We start from the raw sequence: 27210 nt of genomic DNA, 5'->3' as shown, positions 1-27210 counted from the left end.
GCTATACAGGATGTTCAAATTATAATATCAAAGTTGAGCTTAAGAAAAGCCCTAAAAGTCCATTTTTTCAAATGGCAACCCTAACATATGAATTTATTTTCGAATTCCATGAAAAATGTTGATCAATTTTATAGAGAGTTAAATAATTTCTTTAAAACCACAACATAATAAAATTGAAAACATCCAGAGCGCATTGGATAACAAATAAGCAGCTAGAGGAAACAAAACATTATTGTTCAGATTTAATTTTAAACGAAACTGTACCTAGTAGCTGAATGAAAAATGTAAAAAGTGAAATAACAAAAATATCTATTTAATTAAATTAATTAAAACACTTTTGCACATTAACGATGTAATTATTATTTATTCTACTAGTTTCGGGGACTAATTATCCTCATCTTCATGGAAAAAAACCTGGATACAAGAGAAACGTATTAAAATTAAACATCATTACAATATGCACACTTTTTATAAAAATGTTAGGTTAAACACTAAAAATATCAATAATATAAAACATACGTCAAATAATGAATACAATTACAATCGAAAACTGAAATTCTTTCAAGATCAATTGCATTAAATTTAGAAATTAAACTATTGTTGAGTATTGGATTAACAAATTACCGGAACAATTCTTTGTAGTATTAGGTTTTCACGTGGTTATTACGCGTTTGGCTTTGGAGTTATGGAGGACTGTAATAATGAAAATCAACGATTTTGATATTTTTTGGTTTTTATAGTTTTTAACAAAAGAATTATTATAATCACGCTGAATCTGACACTGATTAACTGTTTTTGGTTTATTATACGTAGTTTATTTATAAGAAACTTTTCTCCAATGTGTTTACTTTTGGAGTTATGGACGATTTTATTAAAGAATATCAATAATTTTGACATTTTGTGGTTCTTATAGTTCTAACTAAAAAAGTATTATAAACAAGCTAAATATGGTGATGGATTAACTTGTTTGGGGTTATTATAAACAATTTATTTATAAGACACTTTTCTCCATTGCGTTTAGTTTGGAAGTTACGAACGATTTTATTAATGATAATCAACGATTTTGATATTTTTCGGTTTTTCTAGTTTCTAACAAAAAAATATTATAATCACGCTGAATCTGATGATGCATTAACTCTTTTTGGTTTATTATAAACATTTTATTTACACGATACTTTTCTCCAATGCGTTTAGTTTTGGAGTTATGGACGATTTTACTAAAGAAAATCAATGATTTTGACGTTTTGCGGTTTTTATAGTTCTAACTACAAAATTACTATAAACGAGCTTAATCTGGTGATAGATTAACTCTTTTGGGTTTATTATAAACAATTTATTTACAACACACTTTTCTTCATTTCGTTTAGTTTTGAAGTTATGGAAAATTTAGTAATGAAAATCAACAATTTTAACATTTCTCGGTTTTTATAGTTTCTAACAAATAATTATTATAACAAAGCTAAATCTAGTGATGGTTTGGATTAACTGTTTTTGGTTTATAATAAGCAATTTTTGGAGTTATGGACTATTTTATTAAAGAAAATCAGAGTAGGTTAAAACTCGTTCTGTTATGTTAACTTTTGTAAAATCAAAAACCTTATTAAAGTATAGGAAAATTTCTTATAATTTGTTTAGAGCGGGAATAAAGAGAATTTCAAAAACAAAAATAAAAAAAAGAAAGCGTTGTAAAAATGACTTTTTGAGTAAATATGAAAGGGATAGAAAGGAAAAGGTAATTAGGTTTGAGGATTTGTGGATAGTCAAGGAACTAGAAAAGTTGCATCGTTAGGGTGCTATCTTGTCCTGACGATCTCATTCTTTTCAAGAGAGAAAAAGAGAAAAACATGATTGATCTCCAACAAACCCTCATCAAAGAAGAAACAAAGAAAAAGAAAAAGACAACAGAAGGACAAATATACGAAGAAAGAAAAAAACAAGAAATGAAGACCTTATAATCAATTAAAAACAAAATAAAAGAAGATCAAATTATAGTTACTAAAGGAGATAAAAATGCAGGTTTGATATTTATTAACAAAATAGATTACATTCAAAAAACAGAAATTTTTTAAATGATAATAATTGCAAAATTATACAAAGAAAGCCCATAAAAACTTATAATAATAAAATTAGAAAACATTTAAATGATAATAAGTATAGAGCATATTTATTTGTAACTCTATATTAATTAATCGTATAATAAAATATTAAAAATTAAAATGGAGTATTTGATAGACTGTTTTATGTGTGTCTATCCGTTTATTTATTATTTTATAACTATAACAAAATCGCCATGGGAAAATACATTATGTTGATATAACATGATGTTTCTATATAAAAATAATAAGAGTGCGTGATGCGCTACAATAAGGTTATCCTAGCTAAATATAATCAACAATCGAATTTTGTAATACCAATGAGATCAAGAATACCAAGATTATACTCCATGATCAAACTTCATAAAGAAATAAACCAGAAAGCATTCCACACGATAATAAAAGAACATTTAACACGAAACAACTCGAACTTTGGTAAACACATAATCTTTAATACAGCACATGAATTTGATAAAAACAAAAACCTGACTTTGATCCACAATGTAAAAGAAAACATTTAATTGAATTGCTGGAAGGATATGAGAATAATAAGTTTATGAACAAATTCAACCAATTAACCGATAACTATACACTACCTAGAAAAGATCGAGGTCGTCAGGACAAAATAGCACCCTGACGATGTAACTTTTCTAGTTCCTTGGCTATCCCCTCAAACGTAATTATCTTTTCCTTTCTGTTCCTTTCATATTTTCCCAAAAAGTCATTTTTACAACGCTTTTTATTTCTTATTTTTGTTATTGAAATTCTCTTTATTCCCGCTCTAAACAAATCATAAGAAATTTTCCTATATTTTAATAGGGTTTTTGATTTTAATAAACTTGACATAACAAAACTAATTTTAACCTAACTCTGTACACATTTATTGTTAATCCAATATTCAACAATAGTTTAATTTCTAAATTTAATTTGATCCTTTGAACAAATTTTAATTTACGATTGTAATTGTATTCTTTATTTGACGTAAGTTTTATATTATTGATATTTTTAGTGTTTAATAACATTTTTAAAAAAGTTTGCATGTTGTAATGATCTTTAATTTTAATACGTTTATCTTGTATCTAGGTTTTTTTCCTGCAGATGGGATAATTAGACCCTGAAACTACTAGACTAAATCATAATTAATTACATCGTTAATGTGCAAAAGTGTTTTAATTAATTTAAATCCTACGATGTCAAAAAATCAAACAAACAAACATTTAATTAAATAGACAGTGGGTGTTTTTCTTTACGTCCGGAGTAATAAAACAAATGTTGTGCACTTATGAACGTATTAATTTATATTTTCTCTACCGGTTTCGCAGTTTATAAAGTAACTGCATCATCAGGAGAATCGTCAAAACAAAGACAGATTAACATCCCATAAATACATTAAACAGTTAAATCACAAGAAAAATATAAAACGATTAAAGATCGACTGTAAGAGACGCGTGTAGCTGCAAGAGACCTTCCTGTTTAACAGTCTCTTACAGTTTTAACTGCTTAATGTATTTGTTGGTTGTTAATCTGTCTTTGTTTTGACGATTCTCCTGATGATGCAGTTACTTTATAAACTGCGAAACCGGTAGAGAAAATATAAATTAATATGTTCATAAATGCACAACATTTGTTTTATTATTTAATTAAATGTTTAGAAACACTCCCATTTTCTCCTCAACATGTTTCAGTTCTTGTTAACATGTGACGGTTGGTGGCCTCACGGATAAAGTTACCAGGTAATGAATTGAAAGCAGCTCGAATTCTGTTTTGCATATCATTTTTGTCGCTTACAGAATCCGCATACACTTTGTCTTTAATAGAACTCCTAATAAAAAAGTCCAGTGGAATTAAGTCGAGAGATCGCGCTGGATAGCCCGTTAATTCAAATTCATTAATCTTCAAAGATATCGTTTAGCACAGCTATCACTGCATTGGTCCTATGTGCAGGAGCACCGACCATTTGGTGCCAAGCATCACGGGCTTCATATTCTTGAAGAAGTCGCAATGCTGTCCCCAACACATTGCGTAAAATTCCTTGGTATCTCTCTGAATTTAAGTTTTCATCGTAAAAAAGAGCGATAAAATTCTACCGTTTTTTAACGCACAAAACACATTAAAACTCCCGATTCTTGGAAGTTTCGCTCACGAATGACTCTAGGATTTTCCGGTGCCCAATAATGATTGTTATGGCGATTATACTCTCCATTTTTCGTAAATTTTGCTTCATCGGTCCAAATTATGTTTTTTTGTAAAATCGTCATCTTGTGTCTTAAATAAAAATTCGAGTGAAATTAAAATAAAACTGTGTGTGTTTATGAGATGGATAGTTTTTATTTTCGGCTCTATCGGTTTCGATTAATATTTTAAATCATCTTCAGGAGCATGCCACGTCATGTTATATATTTCGAAAACCATACCTTTTTTTATAAACATAACCAAACATTTTAGGCATGGGACATTCTATATAAATTTTTAGGACTTTTAGGACATTTCTCAAGTTCAACTTTGATATTACAATTTGAACAGCCTGTATAACATTTCGAAGAACCTTACTGATCCTTGATATTGCATTACTACCACAACATTCCTAAACAAAACATTGTTTTCCAGCGATCAGAGTAGATGATTTATAAATTATTGAAAGTAAGTAACATTGTAGCGGACATTTTATATTGAAAAAAATTTATATTTAAAGATGACTCAACTTAGGTATAGAGTATGTAACATACAATTGACCTAAAATTGAACAAAGATTTAAAAAATGTAATAAAATACAGGATTCATTTGAAATACGAAAATTGTCACCACCTCCGGTGTAACCACAAGTGCCTGGCAACTAAAAATATTTTATTAGGTTGAAATTGAAGCTAATATCCATTATACCAGTTTGTTTAACGTGATAGAAAAAATTTCGAATTTTGTTGTACTTTTACTGGTTTACTTATATTTTTGTTGTCTAACTAGTTTCGGCAAAAAGCCATCATCAGAGACAACTACAAGAATTAACAATTTTTAATTAATAAGTGAAATTTAAATATGTGAATTAACAATAAAAAGTTTTTTAAAAAATACTTACAAGTCAATGAATTTTACAGGGAATTAACATCGAAAACATAAAGCGGTGAACAAATTAAAATTATTATTGTCACATAATTTACTTAACCCAGATATGCCTGAAATTTTTTACAAAATTTTTTCAATCTTTTTTTGCATAAACAAGTTATTTGGATTATATTTATTATGTTTTGAGAAGTTTTTGAAATTCTGACCATGGGAAGTATGAAAAAAATAATGTTCTTTTAAAAGGACGGTAGGCATATATACGTACAAAAAATGTATTTAAACAGGATTATTATACAGAGTTTTAAAGAACTTTTAAACAACTTATGTAATAATTCATGTAGTAACAAAAAAATACATTATGTTTGTGGGGTATGATATGGCTTAAAACATGCAATATGTAAAGCTGTATCACATTTTTCACATTTAGTAGAAACTTTTTTGTGGCAAAGCCTACATCTAGTTTGTTTTTCTTGGGGTATGATCAAATGGTCCATTCGATCATACCTAGAATCAGCGTTTTCTAATAATGATCGTCTTGATCTTTTTGTAAATTTCCTTTGGTGACCTTCCAAAATTGCCAGTGCGATCCTTCTGCGAAAGGTCAGATGGTCCAGCTTACCATTTTGTTGTCTGTGGAGTTGCCAGGCATTATGTACAGACAAATCAAGCATGTGGAATATTATAGGAATGTACCATTTCTTTCCTCTACCTACCCTATAAAGACTTATATTTTGGTCACCTCTATCAACACCACCCATGTGACGGTTATATTCATATATATTTTTGGGTTGATCAACTATTATTTTTTTGTGCTCTTTTACAGAAAATCGATTTACCGAATATAAAGGATAAACAGGTACTCCATTGGATGCCAACGAAACACAACTATTGTCATGCCACTTTACAACTACTGTCCCATTTTCATTGGATTTATAGTCTAGGTTACCTCGCTCCTTTTTCTTCATCTCGGCTGTACTAACCAAATTACAATTTGATGTCCGGTTTTCTCTTATGGTCCCCGTTAGTCTTATATTCATTTTTTTAGTTCATCAGTAAGAGGAATTGTTGTAAAAAAATTGTCACAGAAAATATGATAGGGATAACTTCTAATTGATAAAAGGGTCTCTGCATATTGAAGAACTACTGATGGTCCTAACCCAAGTTCCCTATACTGAACTTTCATTTCGCTCTTGGCGCCCTGATATGGTTCAATCCATACCACGTATCCTGAATCAATAGCACCGGTCCAAAATTTATAGCCATAACGAATGGGTTTTCCACGTATAAATTGCTTTGCTCCGTGACGGCCAAAATAAGGTATCATAGCTTCATCGACGCTGTGATTTTCTTGTAACGGAGCAAACCTTTGGAACGAGTCATTCATTTTCTTTATCAACGGTCTTACCTTCGTAAATTTATCAGTTATATCCAAAGAAGCGTTATCATAGCAATGTATATTTCTAAAAATGTATTCAAATCGATCCCTGGAAATGGCATTAGAAACCAAATTATTATGGGCATCTGCTGTATTTTCCCAAAACATCCTGCGACGTGGAACATGAACATATCCACTGACTAATAGAACAGCAAAGAAATTTAGTATTTCTTCTTTGGTGATATTGGCAGGTTTGTTGTGTTGGCTTGCGTAAAGATTAGAATATCCTAAGAACATGTTTATTATTTCTTCATCCCAAAAAAAATCAAAAAGCTCAAGTGGCGAATTGTTATTTACAACATTATGAACAAGTGGTATTTCTATATTGGGTGGCTCAATGTCTCTCTTTTTCCATTTATAATGCCTTTTTATTGGTCCGCTCTTGGCGCTTTTCGTTTTCTTCATTCGCGATCTTATTTCAGCCAAAGTCAAATCGTCTTCAGAGGTATATTCATCATCATTGACCTTTACTGGTTCGGGGAAAATCGGTACCCGTATCCTCCAACGAATGAAGTAATTCATCCAACGTAAGGCCTCTAAAAAAAGTATTTGTATTTGCCTACTGTCCTTTTAAAAGGATCAAAATCAAAGGATCAAATATCAAAATGGGCATCCATAACCAAATAAATTCATAACCAGTGGGTTAACCCAAACATGGGTTACAGTTATATAAAATTCAACAGCAGTTAAACGTTTTCCATGTATTTTACACACTATTACTCACCCAACCAACTTTAAATCTATCGGCCTATCCATTTTTTCAAAATTTTCACTGTATACACTCGTACTATCACGTTTTAATATCAACTAAATACCAAAACAAGTAAACAATGTCTTCATAAAGTCAAATAAACCTGCACCATCTATCTGTAAAAAGTCTAAATGCTAAATAAATATATTTAAAGATTTCTACACTGGATGTCCTTTTAAAAGGACAGTAGGCATATTTGGGTTAAAATAAACGTAAAATTTTTTTTATAAAATCTTTAAAGATTTAACTCCGTATGGACATCTTTTGTGGCAGATGTTACAAGATGATCTGAGTTCAGGTTTTTCTTTTTATATTTTCTTCGTAAGAGAACAATATACAATGCACATGTACGAAAATATTTGGTGACGTATTTTAAATTTAAATTCAAAACACACAATTACCAAACAATTTCACTTTACTTTCCTTTGACGTAACAAATTTATACACTAATATACCAGTGTCCGAAACCTTGATTCTTTCTAAAAATATGATAAGTAACAAAATTAATCAGGTTGATGCAGACAATGTTTACAATTTACTTAAAATATGCACTGAACAAAATTTTTGTCAGTTTGACAATAAATTTTATAAATATAACGAAGGCTTACCTATAGGATCTCCTTTGAGCGGCCTTCTCTCGGATATTTTCCTTAATCATCTTGAAAATACAATTTTTGATACTCTCAATCCTCTAAATAAGAACGTAACCCTTTGGCGTAGATATGCTAATGACGTATTAATTATTTGGAATAATGAGAATGATGTCTCTATTAATGAGTTTCATAATTACATCAATAATTTACATAGTAATATTAAATTCACTTTGGAATTAGAAAGCGACAACCAACTAAATTTTTTAGATTTAACTCTCATTAACAAAGGAGATCATTTAAAAATAAGAAATCTCGGAGACGATGAAACAATAATAATAATTTTCGGAGCACCGAAAATAAAAATTAAATATATTTTTTCATCGTCTCTGAGATTTCTTATTTTTAAATAATTTTACGATGAACCTGGAAATAATATTAACTAAAAGGAGAATCAATTGAATTTAAAATTTATAGAAAACCCACACAAACTGACACTGTAATTCCTAATTTTTCTTTCCATCATAATTCTCATAAAGCTGCAGCTTTCAGAGCTTATATACACAGATGTCTCAATACACCACTATCTGAACAAGGTAGAAATAATGAATTTAATATCATTAGATCTATAGCAATTAATAGTGGTTTCTCAATACCACAGATAAATTGTTTAATTAAAAAACTTCAGATAAAATATCAACTTAAAAATTCAACCACTTTACAACCACTCACACAAAATAATAATTTAATATATAGATCAATTAATTTCCCAGGTAATGTTGCTTATAATATCCAGAAGATTTTCCGTAAATACGATATTAATATTTCCTATAAAAACGTAAACACTTTACAGAAAAAACTATTCAACGCCAAAGACAAATGTAACAAGTCAGAAAAGATATCTATATTTAATTCGGGGAAGTACAGAAATATTTTGGGAGTGGGGACAACGGATGAGGGACTCGCGAAAAGAGCAGGGAGACGAGAGGAGTTAGAGAGAAGAAGAAGTTAGAGAGAGTGTGGTCGAGAGTTAGAGTAGAGGCATGGGTAAAGTGTGGGAATGAAAAGTGGAAAAAGACTAAAAGAAATTAAAAGAGAAAAATAAGAGAAGAAAGTAGAGAAGAAAAAGGTGTCAATCAACCCAAAAACCATTATGTGAGTACGAGATAGAAATAATTACTGTTTTTTTTTTTTGTTTATTTTATTTGCGTTTAAAAGAAATTAAATTAAAGTATCTCATTAATTAATTCAAAGTTTTTATTGATCTTTTGTATTTTGTTTATTGACATCCGCCGCTTGATCCTTTCCCCATTGTCTTTTGACACACTTAACCACGTTACGAGGCTCCTATAAAGAGTGGACCCGAGGAGAATACCCTTCTCCGAGAATATACTCGGGGGCCTCTTACCACCTCACGCTCGGGGGTGGTAACATATTTGGTGGCAGCGGGGTGGGATGTGTGTTGAAGCGGTGTGGGATGTGTGTTGAAGACGGGTGGAGACGTGTTAACGGTGAGATGTATGTAAAAATATGAGAAATTCCCCTTTATTCAAATTAAAATTAATCCCAACAACATAGATTTGGTTATGTAAAAATCGAAATTATTTTCATTGTTATTTTGTGTCGGTCATTTGAGTTAAAATAGAGCTTCAAATCTTTTTTTTAATGAGATAGAGAGAGAAAGGTAGTATTTTTGCTAAAACAAATTTATCATATTATAAACTGAGATCCAGACGGTCTGAGCTGTTCCAGCGTATCGCACTTTAGAAATCGCGAAATCATCAAGTTGCGAATTACTCTTGATAACGGACCCCTTTATAAAATTTTTATTTTGCAAATACCATATACTTACATTTTATTTAAGTTTTATTCGAACTAAAAACCAAAATAATGGCTACAAATACAGATGAAAAACCTATCGTAAAAGTTGAAATGCCTAAACCATCATTAGCATCTATTTTAAATTCAATTGAAAATTTTACTGGTAAAGAGAACGTTAAACATTTTTTTGAACGAGTAGAACAGAGAGCAAGTTTAGATAACATTGGAGACGAAGACTTAATTAAAATCGTGCGATGTAGACTAACGGGAGACGCATTCAGTTACTATAAAAGCGAATCAAATTTATCAACAAATGAAATAACATATAAGCAATTCAAACAAAAATTTATTACAAAATTTTCGAAATTGAAAATACCAGGTCAGGCTCAACTAATTTTGTCAAGATGTATACAGGGCCGTAACGAAACTATCAGTCAATTTCTCACGCGACTAAAATTAATTGGACAGGAGGTATTAGAAGAGGATTTAATTGACGCTTCACAGGCGGAACGGGAGGGTATAATTAAAAAACATAACAATATTCTATTGACGCAATTTAGAATGGGAATAAAACGGGAAATTTCTAAGATTATTGGAGTTTTGCTGATGCGAGAGAGTGATTTAACACTCGATAAAGCCGCAGAAATAGCGAGTCAAGAAGAATTGAACCAGATGATGACGGAAAATACAATTAACTACTGTTCACATAGTTATTATTCTGAATATGCTTGTAATTTCTCTCAAGAAGGTGTTTCTAAATCTCAGCCTCATTCAACTGCACCACGGGTTAGTTTTAATAAACCAAATTTTAAACCACAGCAATTCAATAAAAAGAATCGCCCATCCATTTCATATCATTCATCATTTTCTAAACCTTTCGAATCTAACTCAACAAAACCTGATTTTAAATATAATCAAAAATCAAATAATGTGTGTTACAAATGTTATCAACCGGGACATTTTTCTGGGAATTGTCGGAATGAGGTTGTTTGTAGATTTTGTAAAAAAACGGGTCACGTAGAAGTTAAGTGTTGGAAAAAGAATAACCAATCAAGGGGACAAGCCGGTACGAGTAACCATACTACTCGATCCCATACTCAGTTTAACCATCAAAATGGAAATATAAGAAATGAATCACGCAACCCAAATGAAACACAAAATTTTATAAGAACGGGAACCAGTCATTTAAACCTAAATGCCACCTCGTATGTACCCCAATCCGAGGGAAAATGTTAAATCCAGGGGTTAATGATCAGATTACAAATAAAAACGCAATAGTAAAATCAGTTAGCAGTGCTATAAATTCAGAGGCAGACAAATCCATAATTTTTTTAACAATGGGGTGTACAAAATTATCATTTTTGATTGATTCGGGTTCAGCAGTATCGTTATTGAAGGAGGAGAGTTTACTCCGGACAAAAATTAATTACCAATTAGATTTGCAACAACATATAACTTTAAAAGGTATCACGGGAAATGAAGTAGAAGGAGTAGGATTTTCTTTGTTAGATTTTAGGGTGAAAAACAAGAAATTTAATATTAATTGTGTGATTTGTAAAAATATTGCCATTGAAACCGATGGGATAATCGGATGCGACTTCCTAATTAGCAATCAAGCTATTCTTGATTATAATCAGGGAATTTTGAAGTTAGGACATATTCACTTGAAATTGATCATGACATCATCAAAAAGACAAAAATCTTCTACTGCGCATGGGAACTGTTTACAAAATGACATGAATATGAGCGAGAAAAGCAACTGCCAAACACAAATTATGAAAACTCCCTCTCCAGTTTTAACTAAAAGTTTCCCATTTAAGGTGTTAACATCGAAAAATGAAGAACTATTATCTTCCAATAAATCTTCGGGATTGGGTTTTGGTTTATCAAATGGGTGCGATAAACAAAAGATAGGGAATAAAGAAAATATGGAAAAGGTTGGAGTAATGCAAACACAAACGAAGGATCATCGAGAGAAAGAAAAGAACACGGAGAGATCATCGTCATCTGGACCAAAGATGATTGGTGATACAGAACGAACAGTTGGTCCCTGTTCGGCTCTGTTGATGGAGGCTTTAGAAATTCCGGGACGATGTGAGGTTGTTTGTGAAGCTTTACAAAACCAATGGGAAAAAGATGAAGAAGTTATCATTGAACCAATTGATACGGGTGTTTATGGGTCAATGTCAGCAAGAGTTGTAACAAGGGTAAATAAAAATCAACGGGTTCCGGTGCGCCTGATCAACGTCACCGAGAAACCATTAATGTTGAATAAGGGAACAAGTGTTGGAATTATTACGCGCGTAAATAAAATTGATATTGAACACAAAGGAGATGAGAATTCATCAGCTGGGATTTGGGAAGAGGTACCTCAACTTGAAAATGTAAATGGTGTAAATAGCACTACTCATAAAAGGGAGAAAATGTATGGAAATTACAGGGAATACGAAGAGAAAATATCGAAAAATATTGTAGAAAATTGGGATATTCTTGAAGATAAGGGTAATTTATTTGATGCGCCGAGGGATTATAGCTTGGCACATTGTGTGAGTGAAGATTTGAAAATGGGAGCAGGAATCGCTGCTGAAGTCAAAGAGAAATTTATGGGAATAAAAGAATTAAATAAACAGAATCCAAAAGTGAGAGATGTTTTGTATTTAAGACGAGATGGAAGGTATATTTTGTACCTTATTACTAAAAGAAAATATTTTTATAAACCAACTTACGAAGATTTGTTTTATACCTTGGGAAAATTAAGGGAATTTTGTGAGAAAAATAATATTCATAAATTAGCCCTACCAAAGATTGCTTGTGGGTTAGATGGGTTAAAGTGGGACAGAGTTATCAATATGATCAGATGGATATTTAAAGGATCAAATATTTGGGTGAGAATTTATCATCTTAATGGATTGGATAGGGATGTGAACCCTTATTCAGTTCGTGTAATAGATACTGGAATTGAAAACGCGGAGGATGACATACAAAAGTTATTTGATTTAAATCATTTGAAAGGTGAAGATAAACGGTTATTATTAAAATTGTTAATTGAGTACAAAGATATCTTTTTATTTGGAAATAATAAATTGGGAACTGCTAATGGCGTGAAACATAGAATTGTTACAGAGGCTTGTCATCCAATTGCAAAACCACCATACCGAGTACCACATAGTCAAAGGGAAATTTTAAATAAAGAAATAAGCAAAATGCTTGACGAAGGAGTGATTGAAGAGTCGCAATCACCTTGGTCAGCACCTGTTGTTATGGTACCGAAAAAGTCTGATAATGGAAAACAAGAAGTTCGAGTATGTATTGACTACCGAGGGTTAAATTCAGTCACTAAGAGGGATTTCTATCCGTTACCTAACCTGAACGAAACAATAGATAGATTGGGAAGTTCTACCATATTTACAACACTAGACCTTGCTTCTGGGTATTGGCAAGTGGAAATAGAAGAAGAAGATCAAGAAAAAACCGGATTTAGTACGCCAGAAGGGCACTATCATTGTAAAAAGATGCCATTTGGTCTGGTCAATGCGCCCAGTACCTTTCAACGGTTAATGAATACCAATTTATCGGGATTAACGGGGAGTAAGTGTTTAGTTTATTTAGACGACGTTATAGTATTCAGTGGGAACGAAATAATTGAACATCTAAACAGACTGAAAGAAGTGTTTGAAAGAATTAGAAGGGCAAATTTGAGATTAAAACCAAGTAAATGCAAGTTTTTACTATCCGAAACCAAATATTTGGGTCACGTTATTTCAAACGAAGGAATCAAACCAGATGCAGAAAAAGTTCAAGCTGTACTTAATTATCCTAAACCAAAAACTGTAAAAGATATTCGGGCATTTTTAGGATTAGCAGGATTTTATAGGCGGTTTATTGAAAGTTATTCAGCAATTGCTAAACCTTTAACGGCATTAACAAAAAAGGATCAACCTTTTATTTGGGGAGAAGAACAGGAAAAATCATTTACTTTACTTCGGAAATCCTTGTGTGATAAACCTGTTTTACACTATCCTGATTTCACACAACCTTTTTATCTAACCACGGATGCTTCGGGAATAGCAATAGGAGCTATACTAAGTCAAAAAGTTGGAGGACATGAAAAACCTGTGGCATATGCCAGTAGGCAACTACAAAAAGCAGAAATGAATTACTCCACTACAGAAAGAGAATGCTTGGCGGTGATATGGGGCGTTAAACATTATCGGGTATATTTGTTTGGAAAACATTTTAAAATCATAACAGATCATCGACCATTAAAATGGTTATTGTCAATCAAAGATCCAAGCTCACGTTTAGCCCGATGGGCATTAACGCTAGCAGAATACGACTTTGAAATAACACATCGACCAGGACGATTACACGGAAACGCTGATGCGTTATCCAGAGTGCAAATAGAGGCAGGAGTAAATTCTTTAACCACCGAAGAGATAAAAACAATAGCAGATAAACAGAAGGAGGATTGTTTTGCTAAAACTATTATTGCAAGAATTGAAAACGATCCAAAGTATTTAGATTTCTTTATTGACGAAGAGGGGATACTATATAAAACAAAACAACAGAATGAAAGATACCATAGATTAGTAGTACCAACGGAATTAAGAAAAGAAATTATGTATCAATGTCATGACTTGCCGTATGCTGGACATTTTGGAGTCGATAAAACCAAGTCTCAGGTGAAGCAAAAGTACTATTGGAAAAATATGGGCGACGATATAAAAAGCTACTGTGACAAATGTTTAGCCTGTAACAAACGGAAAAGTTCGTCACATTTAAAACCAGCTCCATTACAATTATTTACGCCAGCACAGGAACCATTTGAAAGGGTATCAATGGATATCGTAGGACCATTGCCGATCACCTACAATGGAAATAAATATATACTCACGGTTCAAGATTATTTTACGAGATACACCGAAGCGATCCCATTGCAAAATCAGAAGGCTGAGACAGTGGCGAAAGCTTTTGTGGTGCATGTGATTACGCGGCATGGGACTCCAAAGGTATTACTTACCGATCAAGGCACAAATTTCATGTCGAAATTAATGGACGAAGTATGTAAATTACTACAAATCAAAAAGATTCGCACTACTCCATATCATCCACAAACGAATGGCATGATTGAGAGAATGCATCGAGTTTTAAAGGACTTACTATCTCATGTGGTAGATGATAAACAAAAAGATTGGGACGATTGGTTGCCATATGTAATGATGGCTTACCGAAACAACGTACATTCTACTACCGGAGAGTCTCCATACTTTTTACTTCACGGAAGGGATATGAATCTACCCTACGAACTTTATACCAAACCAGATCGTTATCGATATGATTATGACGACAATTACGTATCCGAACTGCTGGAACGATTACATCAATCGTATCAGTTTGTGAGAAGTCATGAGGTCAAAGCTAAAAATAAACAATTAGTTCAATTTAATAAAAGGGCTAAAGAGAAAAATCTGGAACTAGGTGACAAAGTATTATTATATAATCCAGGGATCAAAACTGGAGTAAATTTAAAGTTAAGTAAACCATGGGTAGGACCATACCGAATAATAGGACAAACAGGTCCAGTAAACTTTAAAATAAAGGAAATTAATGGTTCAAAAGTCGAATTAGTACATTCGAATCGTATAAAACTCTATAAGGGAGATGTTGAAGAAAAGAGAAAGAAAGAGTCAGATACTAAAGACCTAGAGAACAACAAATTGAGTTTTGATATAGAAGAACCTATGTGGTATGATTGGAAAGTATTTCCGGACCAAAATAACGAAGACGGAGGGGAAGATCTGTTAGAAGAACAGACAGCTCAGAGTATAGTGGAATACGTTCCAGAAGAAAATATAGAAGATACTAACCTCGAAACAACTGAACCAGGGAATGATACAACGGTTCAAAGAGAAGAAAACACTGGGCATTCATATCTTACCAGAAGTAGAGGTGATGTACCAGAATTGCCATGGGTATTACCGAAAAGAATTTAATAATTTTTATGTATACATTTTGTTGGTTGTTTTCATTGATTATTATTAATAAGGTTTTATCTATCTAGACATAGTATATTGTTAAGGCTTCGAATATTAATACATAGATATAATACGTTTTCTTGGGATTTATAGATTTATAGGAGTATAATTGTTTGAATACATTAATAAAATATATATTTTCAGGTTCTATTTAACTAGTTGGCTACTGATTTTTACGGGGATGTATATAAAGGGTTTAATTGTATACGATTGTCGGGGACCATCTACCAACATTACAGCAGTGTCGCTTCACGATGTGGCACCCTGTCCATCTCCGCAAACAAACTACACCGAGAAGAAAATAAATGTCCGAGTGATTCAGAAAAATGACTATTCCAAAATAAAAGTAAAAACTTGTCTTATAGAAGTAACACGGTTGATAAGATATTGTGGTATGAATAGTCATGTTAGTGATGTCCACCAAGGGTTGATGAAAACCATCAGGCCAATTGGACGAGATGAGTGTCGAAAACTTCATAATACTGGTACTTATATAGGATATTCAGGGAATGTTATTTCTAATATAAAAGTAAATGCCACAACATCTGCATCAATTACCGTTGCTGGGAAGTTATCTATGAACGGAGATTGTGAAGGAACAGTTTATACAGAAAATGGTCAGACATGGTCTAGGGTAGTTGTTACTGCAGCTGTTACATTTATGTTAAAAGAATATTATGCCACTATCGCTTTGGATTCTAATGAAATATCATTGATGGGAGGAGTTACATGTCCATTTGTAGATGGATACTGTATGGATGTTGAAGCAGGTGAAACTATTTGGGATGAAATAGAACAAGGAGCGTGTAAGAAACGGCAATATTCAATTATTTATGAAGGTATTGGAACAGAAGTTTCAGTAAGTAGTCAGGATACAGTTGAAAATTATTTGGTTGTTGAGCAAGACGAATACATCTTTGCATTGAATCTACTAAGGAAGGGTATTGTATGTAATTATGAGGTTTGGGTTACCGAACATCCTCGATTACTAGTAACAAAATCTAAAGATGCTTTTTATCATTTAAATTCTAAAACTCATGACGTCAATAATTTAAATCTGTTGACATATGTTAATTCAAAATTTATGTATATTGAAATTTCGTCAAAATTATTGTTTAGAGAGTTACATGTTCAAGCAGTATATCGAAGATGTTTAATAAAGAGAGAAGTATTGAGAAATAGATTGTTGATGGCACCTTTAAATACAAATGCTATTGCCAGTATTTTCAAGACTTCTCTGGGGTATATGGGAAGGGTTTTAGGGGAAGTTTTATACATCATTAAATGTGAACCAAAAATCGCAGAAGTGCGAAGGGTTGATAAATGCTATAATGAATTGCCGATACTGGTTAATAACAATGAGTCATTATTTATGGCTCCAATCACACATGTAGTGCAAGAGCATGCCGAAGAGATAATGTGCTCTCCGGTAGCTCCTTCACTATTTTACATAGAGAACCGATGGGTAGGATTTAGTCCATATCCCACAGTGTATAATTCTCCAGCTTCTTTAGAAATTAACGATGAAAATAATATAAAATTTAGTCCTATTCGAAATTTGGGAAGTGGAGGATTGTATACTCAAAATGAAATTGATAAGATTCAACATAATTTTCTGTTTGGATCCGAGCGTGATGCAATTACCTCATTTTTAGTCAATCGGGTTGCAGGTAGAACTGATGATTCAAACCAGTACGACACAACAAAATTATTTAGTTCAAAAGAAATTAAACGAATCGCTAAGTCGACACTAAGTTATGCTTGGGGTTGGTTTACCGATATTGGGATTTTTATGTCAGGATTTATGGGAATATACATAGCATTTATCATCCTAAAATATATTTGTTCAGTAATTTTAAATGGTTTTGTTTTATACCAGGCTCTGGGATGCGGATTTTCGATTATTGCCAGTTGTTGGACGACTTTAACTTCATGGTTTTTACATCGAAGTTATAATCACAAAGTATCAGATCCAGAGAACCAGGAAGATTTTGCACGAGTACAAGATGGTCATTCTGTTCAACCTACAGCACCCCATAGCAGTAAAGTGATGTATCCGGAAATCCATATTGTACAAGAGACGCCATGAATTTTCGATTAAATATGTCGTTACGTGTTTGTAACACAAAGACACTCTTATTGTCTGTAATTAGGTTAAGAAGTTATTGTTATGAAAAAGGAAAAAAAAAATAATAATTCATTAAGAGAAAGTTAAGAAAGTTTGATACTCATCACCATGTGGAGGTAATAAGTTTCGAATAGTTTTTTTTTTGAGTTGTTAAAAATTTTTTAAATTTATGAATGAAAAGTTTTGATTTAAACAAAGGTTTGCATATTGAATAACGCAATATATCTTATCAAAATAATTCTCCGAAAAAGAAAAAAAAATGCTGGGAAATGAAAAGGAAACGCCTTCCTTTCCTTAGAATGGATTAAAAAAAAAAACAACTACGAAGGATGAAGCTGTTAGTTATCGGGCATGTCGTATGGAAAACGATACAGAAAAAGTAAAGACAGGAAAAGAAAAAAAAAAAATTACCACAAAACTTCGAAAGAAAGAAAAAAATACATATATATTAAAAAGTAAAGAAAAGAAAGAAAAAACAAACAAAACAATATATATGTATATGTTATGAAGAAAAGCGAAAATTAAGTTACAACTGTAGTTGACACAGCCAGTTAACACTAATAGTAACGATGATGCTCTACAATGAAGAAAAAAAAAAATCTTGAATAGATATATTGTTTGGGTAAAAACGTAAACGAGTATTGATAACATGTTGATGACCATGTTGATGAGTATTTAAGGCATTAGTTTTATAAACATATATGTACTTTATAAGAAAAAAAAAAATATTTCAATTTCTTTTTGTAATAGAGTTAAGTTTATTTTGATGTTTAATTATGTATTGGATTTTTGATAAAATTGTTGATTGACACTTGGATTATACAAAATATTTCTGTTTTCTTTTTAAATAAGTTGTTGGTAATGCGTAACCAACATCTTAATTAAAGGGGGGAGTAATGTAACAAGTCAGAAAAGATATCTATATTTAATTCGGGGAAGTACAGAAATATTTTGGGAGTGGGGACAACGGATGAGGGACTCGCGAAAAGAGCAGGGAGACGAGAGGAGTTAGAGAGAAGAAGAAGTTAGAGAGAGTGTGGTCGAGAGTTAGAGTAGAGGCATGGGTAAAGTGTGGGAATGAAAAGTGGAAAAAGACTAAAAGAAATTAAAAGAGAAAAATAAGAGAAGAAAGTAGAGAAGAAAAAGGTGTCAATCAACCCAAAAACCATTATGTGAGTACGAGATAGAAATAATTACTGTTTTTTTTTTTTGTTTATTTTATTTGCGTTTAAAAGAAATTAAATTAAAGTATCTCATTAATTAATTCAAAGTTTTTATTGATCTTTTGTATTTTGTTTATTGACATCCGCCGCTTGATCCTTTCCCCATTGTCTTTTGACACACTTAACCACGTTACGAGGCTCCTATAAAGAGTGGACCCGAGGAGAATACCCTTCTCCGAGAATATACTCGGGGGCCTCTTACCACCTCACGCTCGGGGGTGGTAACACAAAATCAATTTGTTGGATCAAAATGGTGTTTATAAATTGGAATGCAGTACTTGTGGTGCGACTTATATTGGTGAAACAGGTAGATCTATCAAAACTAGAATTAAAGAACACCAACATAATAATAATTCCAATTTTGGTAGACATATGTTAATGTTTAGACATGATCTTGACATACAAGAGGGTGTTACGTTGCTATATAAATAGAACAAAGGTTTTAAACTTAGTTTATTAGAACAATACGAAATAGATAAGTTTAAAAATAACAGATTTAGAATGCCTTAATGATCAGGTACTTTCTTTAAAAATCCCACTTTACAAATATTTAACCATTCCTTTCCCCCAAAATGCAGAGGATTAATGCATCCGGTCCGCGTGCATTTTTCGCACTTTTTGGGGTCCCAGTGGCCAATCCCCCTTTTTCCTTTTTCGAACCCCAATCCTTATACACTTCTTAATATTTTTTTTATATTTTAAAATTCCCATTTCAAGTCCCAACATCCCTATTAACCCCACTATAATAGTTCATAACTATGAAATATTATATAAAAATCATACATTTTTAATTACATTTAACTACAGAAAATTTATTTTCATGTTAGTCCTTGATAGTTTAATTTAAATGAGTTTTCAAAATATTTTCCAGTTTGAATTTAAAATTAAAATACGTCACCAAATATTTTTGTACATCCGCATTGTATATTGTTCTCTTACGAAGAAAATATAAAAAGAAAAACCTGAACTCAGACCATCTTGTAACATCTGCCACAAAAGATGTCCATGCGGAGTTAAATCTTTAAAGATTTTATAAAAAAAATTTTACGTTTATTTTAAGTAAATTATGTGACAATAATAATTTTAATTTGTTCACCGCTTTATGTTTTCGATGTTAATTCCCTGTAAAATTCATTGACTTGTAAGTATTTTTTAAAACACTTTTTATTGTTAATCCACATATTTAAATTTCACTTATTAATTAAAAATTGTTGATTCTTGTAGTTGTCTCTAATGATGGCTTTTTGCCGAAACTAGTTAGTCAACAAAAATATAAATAAACCAGTAAAAGTACAACAAAATTCCAAATTTTTTCCAAAAATATTTTAGTTAAAAAGTTCGCACCAAACATCAAATTTTCAAACCTCCACTTCATTTGGTTCTCTTCTATAGAAGGTAACGGATCGGTCTCAGTATACTACCCTGTTGCACGCCATCTTGTATTTTTTTTTTGTCAAGTATTATTTTGTAAAATCCTGAAATATCGTTTTGATAAATAGGATTTTAAGACTTTTGAATATTGAACAGGAAGAAGCATTTCAAGCTTGTGATTGACTTTAATCTTTAAAGTAATATTTTTAAAACAATTTCGACGTTATTGGCAGTAGTGGTATTAGCCGATAAGACGTTGTAACTTCCCCTGTAGAGACAGGTGAAATTACTCTGCTTTCCTGCTCAATGATATCTGGTAGTGGGTCAGCATCGTTGTCTAGATTAGGTTGAAATATCTTTTCTTTGTGAATCTTGAAGCTAATTGTTTGTTATTTCTGGCCCAGCTACCGTCTTCATTTCTGAACGGAGGTAATTGTTGAATTTTATTTGTTTCTTAGTTGAGATGAGGAGCTTTTTTACAAAACGTAACAAGTCACACGAAGTGTTTTTTGAGCGAACCACAAGAGTTGGTGACGATGTTATACCAAATGTAATGATGCTATTTTCTTTTTTATGTTAGTTATTGCATTAGTCTTTTTAGACACAAATAATTACTCATTAAATATGCTTTATCGTTGAGAATTCCCAAAAAGACCCTTGGATTTAATAATAAAGTTTATTGCCTCAAAAACAAATATTTACATAAATATATACATTCATAACAAATATAGACATCAAGACAAACGGATCAATTTATCGCAATAAGCGATATCTCTTCCAAGAGACCCAACTGGTAACAGTGTATATGTAATTTTAAATAAATAAATTATGGCTACCAAAAAAGTAATACTAAATGATGTGCTAATAAAACTGAGCGAATGAGCATATTTGAGTTATGTAACGGATCGACAGTCAGTTACTACAAGGAAGGAAATAGACCCAAAAGAAGTGCTGTAAAAGATAGATGAAAGGCAGACTAGAGAAAAAAACAAACACGTATAGGTTAAGAAGAAGATAGTTGAAGAGATAGCAGATGGCGCCTCAAGGCATTTTTAAAACTTATTAAACTAGCTGCTTTGTGAACAACGGCAGGCAAATCGTTCCACAACGCAATCGACTGCACTGTAAAAGATCTGTGGTAGATTTCAGTACTACGGACTGGAAACATGAGTGTAGAGTCCGACATTGATCGAGTGGGCAAGTCATGTGATGCTAAAAAGTGTAAGGCATCAGACAAACTAGCAGGAGTGCGGGTATGGACAATTTTGTACAACATAGTAAGCATTAGAAATGATCTATTACTCCACATTATTGTCAACACTGATTTTAACCAGTGGTAGTAGTTGTTGAACGTGTTTCTCATTTCCAAACAAAAGAACAGCACACTTTGCCGTATTCAAAAACAAAAAATGTTCACGAACATAAACTGACAGTCTCTGAAGATCACAATTAATTTTATTTACAGCATTTTCATAATCATTAAATGGAAAACCATAGTACAGTTGAGTGTCATCCGCATACATGTGGACATTACAATATTTGAAACAATTATGCAACAAGGACGTATAAATGCTAAACAGCATATATTGATCCCTGTGGAACACCTTTATTAACTTGTAATGGATTAGAGACCGAACTACTCAATTTGACACCTTGATGCATATTACTTAAATAAGATTTAATTAAGTCCAGGAAAGATTGATGACACCCAATGTAGTTTAAAATTGACACAAGCAATTGGTGACTAATTGAATCAAATGCCTTGGTAAAATCTAAGCAAATCATCTGTTATATTCAAAAGAGCCGTAGTACAACTACGCCTAGGTACAAAACCTGACTGACACTCAGGTAAAATGTTGTAATGTACTAAATGTTCTCTTAATTTAACGCTAATTATTTTTTCCAAAATCTTGCTAAAAGCAGGCAATATGCTAATAGAATGAATATCACTATATGTTACAGGCGCATCTTTTTTAGGCAGAGGGATTGCATACGCTATTTTCCAAGAAGAAGAAAAATATTTCTCCTCGATACAACAATTGAGTATATGACATATGTATGGTAAAGTAAGCGGAAGTGTAACTTTTAACATATTCATAGATATACCATCATGACCAACAGAGCTGCCATTCATATTCATCACTAAGCTTAAAATTGTATCTTCATCCACAGATCAAAGTCGAAATACAGACCCAATATTGTTGAAAGTATTACTATTATAAAAGGATGCAGAATCAACGTTATTGTATTGACTTTCTGGAACATTATATACAAATGCTGAGTTTATTTCATTTACGTTTCGTAAATGAACTGGAAGGCTATTGTTTTTAGATTAGAGTTTTTGTGTAAATGCTCAAAATATGCTTTCGTTTCAGCATCAATAGCAAAATTAGTATAATTTTTAACTTGTTTATAATATTTCCAATGAGACTTTTGCTTGCTACGTTTATATTTTTTCTAGTTTTATCTCTCAAATTTTGTAACAACTTAATATTATCCGTTATCCAAGGTTTCCCAGGTTTCGAAATTCTAACTGTCCTCATCGAAGCATGAGTGTCAAACAAATTCAATGTTTGATCATTAAAAACCTTTAATTTATCATCAATGGACATTGCAAAAATAGCCTGAAATTGCATCAGGCTTAATTCAGCAACGAAGGAAACATAATTGAATGAGTTGAAGTCTCTGTATGTGTAACAAAACGAAGATGGTTTAAGCATTGCACAGCTAAATCGACAAAAAACCAGTTCATGACCAGAGATCTCAGGATGGAGAACAAGATTCCAATACTATAGAAGAATGAGACACCACAATAACATCAATAGTCTTCATTAAACTATCAGTAAGTCGGGTAGGCTCACCTATTAATTGAGTCATATCAAGTGTATGAAACATAATCAACAATCTTGCAACATAACTGTTGCTAGTATCAAGAACAGCATTTCCAACAAATGGCCTTCAAAACCTTCAACGAATACAGCCCCAGTCCTGTAAACACAGCTAATCGCGTACGTTTTCGATAGAAGAAGTTTGCGTACGGATAACCAAATTTGCTCAAACCCAACAACATCAGTTTCTCCAATAAGATCACACGTTAAATTATCACGTAAATAAATACATACCCCTCCACCTCTACCAACTCTATCCCTTCTAAAAAGCTGATAACCAGAAATGGCAACTCTATCGTTGAGTATTCCACGCAGCCAAGTTTCCGATAGATACAATATGTCAAAACCAAAAGTAAATAATAATTGAGTAATTTTATTAATCTTAGGGAAGGCCGACCGAACGTTCAAATGCGCCAAGCTGAGCTGTGATATCCAACTAAAATCAATCAAAAGAACATCATGAAAAAGAAAAAGGATTCATTCCGATACATTAATTATCAATTATACAATAGTCTAAAAATCCAAACAAAAAAAAAACTTAACTTTCTTAAATTTCGAAACAACTCTTCGATTCTCACGAGCGCACGATAATCGGTTCTGTCACTACCCTCGTAACGGTGTCCCCGCTCCCATGAATATCAACAATTGATTTAATTTCTACGTATTTATCATTGTATTTGGTATAGATTTTACCATGTCGCGTCCATACTGATCTTGTACCCAACTTTTTAGAAGCTTTTTTAATAAGTTAGCTCTTAGCTCTTCGAGACGTTAAATCTTCCCTAATTACTATTTTTGTATTTCTTTGTTTTTTCTTAGAATTAAAAATGTGATTTCGAATATTTCGGTTAGAAAAACGAACAATAATTGGCTTTGACCCGTTTTCTTTCCCTTTTAATCTATGAGAAATACTTATATCGGAATTCCTTACAACTATACCTAGTTTTTCCGAACACATGTTAACTACTGTTGCATCCGTGTGTTCCCGATTTACTTCAGGAATTCCGTAGATTTGTAAGTTATCCTTCCGAGTATACTGTTGTAAGTCATCCAACTTCCGCATAGCTTCATCTAACCTTTCATTCAACGTAAAAATCTCTCGATTCGCCGCCTCAAGGTCACTTTGAAGTTTTAAAACCACTTTTTCACTTATTTTGTCAGCAATATTATCAATTAATGCAGTAGAAGACAAAATCTTATTAAAAATCTTATCAGCTAAACTGTCTTCATCAATGGCTTTGTTTCTTAAGTTATAATCACTTTCAGAACACATTTTATGAATTAAATTATACGTTTTACTAGATATAAGTACGGAAACCGAAGGAGTGGTTCGACTACTCAAAGCGATTGCACATAACTGAATGAATTAATTACTATTTAAAAAATGTAAAATTGCCGAACTAGTTGAATTCGAGCCTCTGCCGCAATGATGTTCAACCCACATGTAAAAGTGAGGTGACGAGCTTTTCAAAGCCTTCGACAAAATCGATCATACTGTTCTTGTACAGAAACTTTTCTCCTTTGATATTCCAGATGGTCTTGTTCACTGGATTATGTCGTATTTATCTAACAGAAGTCAAGCAGTCAGGATTGGTAGCTTTATATCTGGCTACAAACCTATCACATCCGGTGTGCCTCAGGGCGGTCATCTTGTACCCTTACTATTCGTAATGTACATAAATGATATTTCTTCGTGTTTTATATTTTCTAAGTTTCTACTCTATGCCGACGATAATAAAATATTCACAAGAATCAGGTCTAATCTGGACTGCCTTAGACTACAGGAGGATCTTGACCGCCTGCATGAGTACTGTCGCCTCAACAAACTTCACCTAAATTATGACAAATGCCAAAAAATTACATTTACTTGGAAACGTTATCCTCTTAACTTTCCTTACAACTTTAACGGTGCTGCTATCCCGTCCACGGATAAAGTAAAAGATCTTGGCATCATATTGGATTCCAAGTTGCGATTTCATCTTCATATTGAATTTATGGTGAAGAAAGCTCTACGTAATTTGGGGTTTGTTATCAGGGTCAGTAAGAATTTCACGAATTTTTTGTGTATAAAAACCCTTTATTTGGCATTTGTCAACAGTGTGCTATGTTATGGTTCCGTAATATGGAACCCCATGTATGCTGTGTATCGTGGTCGTATTGAAGCTATTCAGCGACGCTTTGTACGTTATTTGGCACATAAATTTCATCTTCCTTACTGCGATTACGATAGGCGTTGCGTGGTCTTCAACTTGTTGTGTGAGGTTTCTTGGTAATGGAGTTTTTGCGTTCACGATGTCTCTTTGGGTAATGCACTTCTAGTAAATGAGATAGTCATACATCCTACTGTAGTTTATTGTTATCGTTATAAACTGTCTTTTTGGTATTTATTAATATTTGTTTTGGAATATCATTACATTGAAATTTCTTGTTATTGGGATGTACAGACTTTTTGTAAATCCACCTAGCGGATTTAGTATCTTAATACGTCTTTTGGTTCGTACCTTAAATGAAGTCCACAATCAAAACGTACCAAAAGGGATTAGCAATAAAATTTGCCTTGCTTTCTTCTTTTCTAACCTTGCTTTCCCTTTAATACGTTACCGTTTGCTATTGACGCTATCAGACACTTTTCTCACATGTTGCGTTTTGTAAAAAAGCTCCTCAGATGTTCTTAGTTCAAATTGTAATATATAATATAAAGTTAAACTTATAATTATAACTAATAATCCAAGATTGTCTTCGATTTGCATATAATTGCCTAGTAGCCTAGTTTGCCTGTAGAGATAGTTTCACATCCTTAAGCTGGAACATAATTAGTTAATTCTCTCGATTTTGCATTTATAATGTTTATATTATATTGAATAATAACATGGTAATTTCTGGTAGAATTATTTCACCAACTTCTCAGCGATTCATTCAAGTCAGTGCCTTTTTGTTTCTAGCCTAGTTAGTATCTTTAGATATTGACCCTAATTTATTTTTCTTTCCGGCTCAACTCATTTTATTATTAGACATTTTCAATTTTTCATTTCGTACGAATAATTGTTCAATTCTCTTTATTTATTTTTCATTTTTATCGGGCTAATTCGCAACTTTCCGAACATAATCTACGAAAGCGAAAGCCCTGGTTAATCTTCATTAAGCCCTGTCCCGACATAAACGTGGAGGATTTTAGATAGGTACCTTTTATTTTTAAATAATACCGACGTAAACTGTTAAATGTAAAATCTCTTTTCAAAAAAGAAAAACAACGGGAAATGGAGAATGGAAAAAGAACGAACACGACATAGTATTTAAATTGTAAAAATCGATAGCCGTAACAACCAATCTGGGAACTCAAATTACAGTTTCTCATATTGAGCAATGTCGTCATATTACAACAAATTACGGAATAATAAGATTTTTTTGTCTTTATAATGATCCTGTTCCGGAAATTGGATCGATAATGTTGTTAAATCCAATGTGCAGTGACTGAACTGCTCACTTTCTTACAATCTGGAGGAGATTTCTATCAATTTAACTTTTAAAGTGCTATTTGGGTTAAGTTGATAAAAATGCGATTTACAACACGGTATCTGAAGAACAAGTTGAGATTTCATCATTAAGTGAAAACCATTTCAAAGGAAATTTAAATGATATTTAATGTGTTGAAAATCATTTCTTAAATTCCACAAATTTAAACGTGGTACAAAAGTAACACAATTTTTCTTTGATTCGTTCTTAGAATAGGGGGCAAATTTATTTCCTTTATTGAGCAATTGAATTTCGAGTTCTGTGAACACAGCATTAGATAGGTTTGTAAAAAGATGAATTGT

General features: G+C 32.3%; 2 protein-coding genes across 2 annotated transcripts in view; one reads left to right on the top strand and one right to left on the bottom strand.

Annotated features, from left to right (window-relative positions):
• The window catches only part of LOC111416260 (Guanylyl cyclase at 32E), a 153239-nt gene that overhangs the window by 40135 nt on the left and 85894 nt on the right, over window positions 1-27210 (bottom strand). The gene's annotated exons all lie outside the window — the stretch shown is intronic.
• LOC139429928 (uncharacterized) lies at window positions 9000-19177 on the top strand. The gene is made up of 2 exons (XM_071196359.1): window positions 9000-9084; window positions 15930-19177. Coding segments are annotated over exons 1-2 (1947 nt in total). The 5' UTR covers window positions 9000-9082; the 3' UTR covers window positions 17875-19177.

The sequence above is a fragment of the Onthophagus taurus genome, chromosome 6 (assembly GCF_036711975.1).
Source record: "Onthophagus taurus isolate NC chromosome 6, IU_Otau_3.0, whole genome shotgun sequence".
In the NCBI taxonomy this organism is placed as follows: domain Eukaryota; kingdom Metazoa; phylum Arthropoda; class Insecta; order Coleoptera; family Scarabaeidae; genus Onthophagus; species Onthophagus taurus.
The sequence above is the reverse complement of the archived record's forward strand: the minus strand, read 5'-3'. Positions and strand labels throughout refer to the sequence as shown.